This window comes from Microtus ochrogaster, chromosome 5 (genome assembly GCF_000317375.1).
Source record: "Microtus ochrogaster isolate Prairie Vole_2 chromosome 5, MicOch1.0, whole genome shotgun sequence".
Classification (NCBI taxonomy): domain Eukaryota; kingdom Metazoa; phylum Chordata; class Mammalia; order Rodentia; family Cricetidae; genus Microtus; species Microtus ochrogaster.
Window position 1 is genome coordinate 95,213,636 of NC_022012.1, and position 557 is coordinate 95,214,192.

At 43.4% G+C, this 557-nt stretch overlaps 1 protein-coding gene across 1 annotated transcript in view; it reads left to right on the forward strand.

The window, feature by feature from the left end:
- The window catches only part of Kif15 (kinesin family member 15), a 53,091-nt gene that overhangs the window by 22,514 nt on the left and 30,020 nt on the right, over nucleotides 1–557 (forward strand). Inside the window, exon 11 of the mRNA XM_005348151.3 lies at nucleotides 222–345. Coding sequence (XP_005348208.1) covers nucleotides 222–345 — 124 coding nt within the window. The remainder of the gene's footprint in view (nucleotides 1–221; nucleotides 346–557) is intronic.

Sequence of the window (557 nt, forward strand, 5' to 3'; positions counted from 1 at the left end):
GGCTGGCAAGAGGAAGAGAGCCCAGCTGTGCTCCTTGGGCTACACACAGAGAGAGAACTTCCCATTTTAACATACTATTTTGGTGGCCTTTTGACTGTTGGCAAGACAGATGTGCAGTTTTGTTTGGTCTTCCTAACTCCAACTCATACTAAACAAACACACAAACAGGATTGTACAACTTGGAACATGGTCTTTCAGTGCTTTACTAATTTTTTTTCCAGGCTGTGGTGAATGAAGACACCCAAGGAAATGTCAGCCAGCTGCAAGCTGAAGTGAAGAGGCTCAAGGAACAGCTATCTCAATTTACTTCTGGGCAGATCATGCCAGAAAGCTTACTGACCAGAGGTAGGATGAGCTCATTGCCTTTTACCCTGGGAAGGACTTGATGGGAATGTTAGGCCAAGAACTTGTGCTGTTAGACAGGTGGTCAGAGTATAGTGAGGCTTTCCTGATTTTCTCACATACTCCTCCGTATTTTACTCGTGTAGGAGGAGAGTTCTTTTTTTTTTTTTTTTTTTTCGATTAACTGAAACCATGCTTGGGGAAAGCCAGAGAAT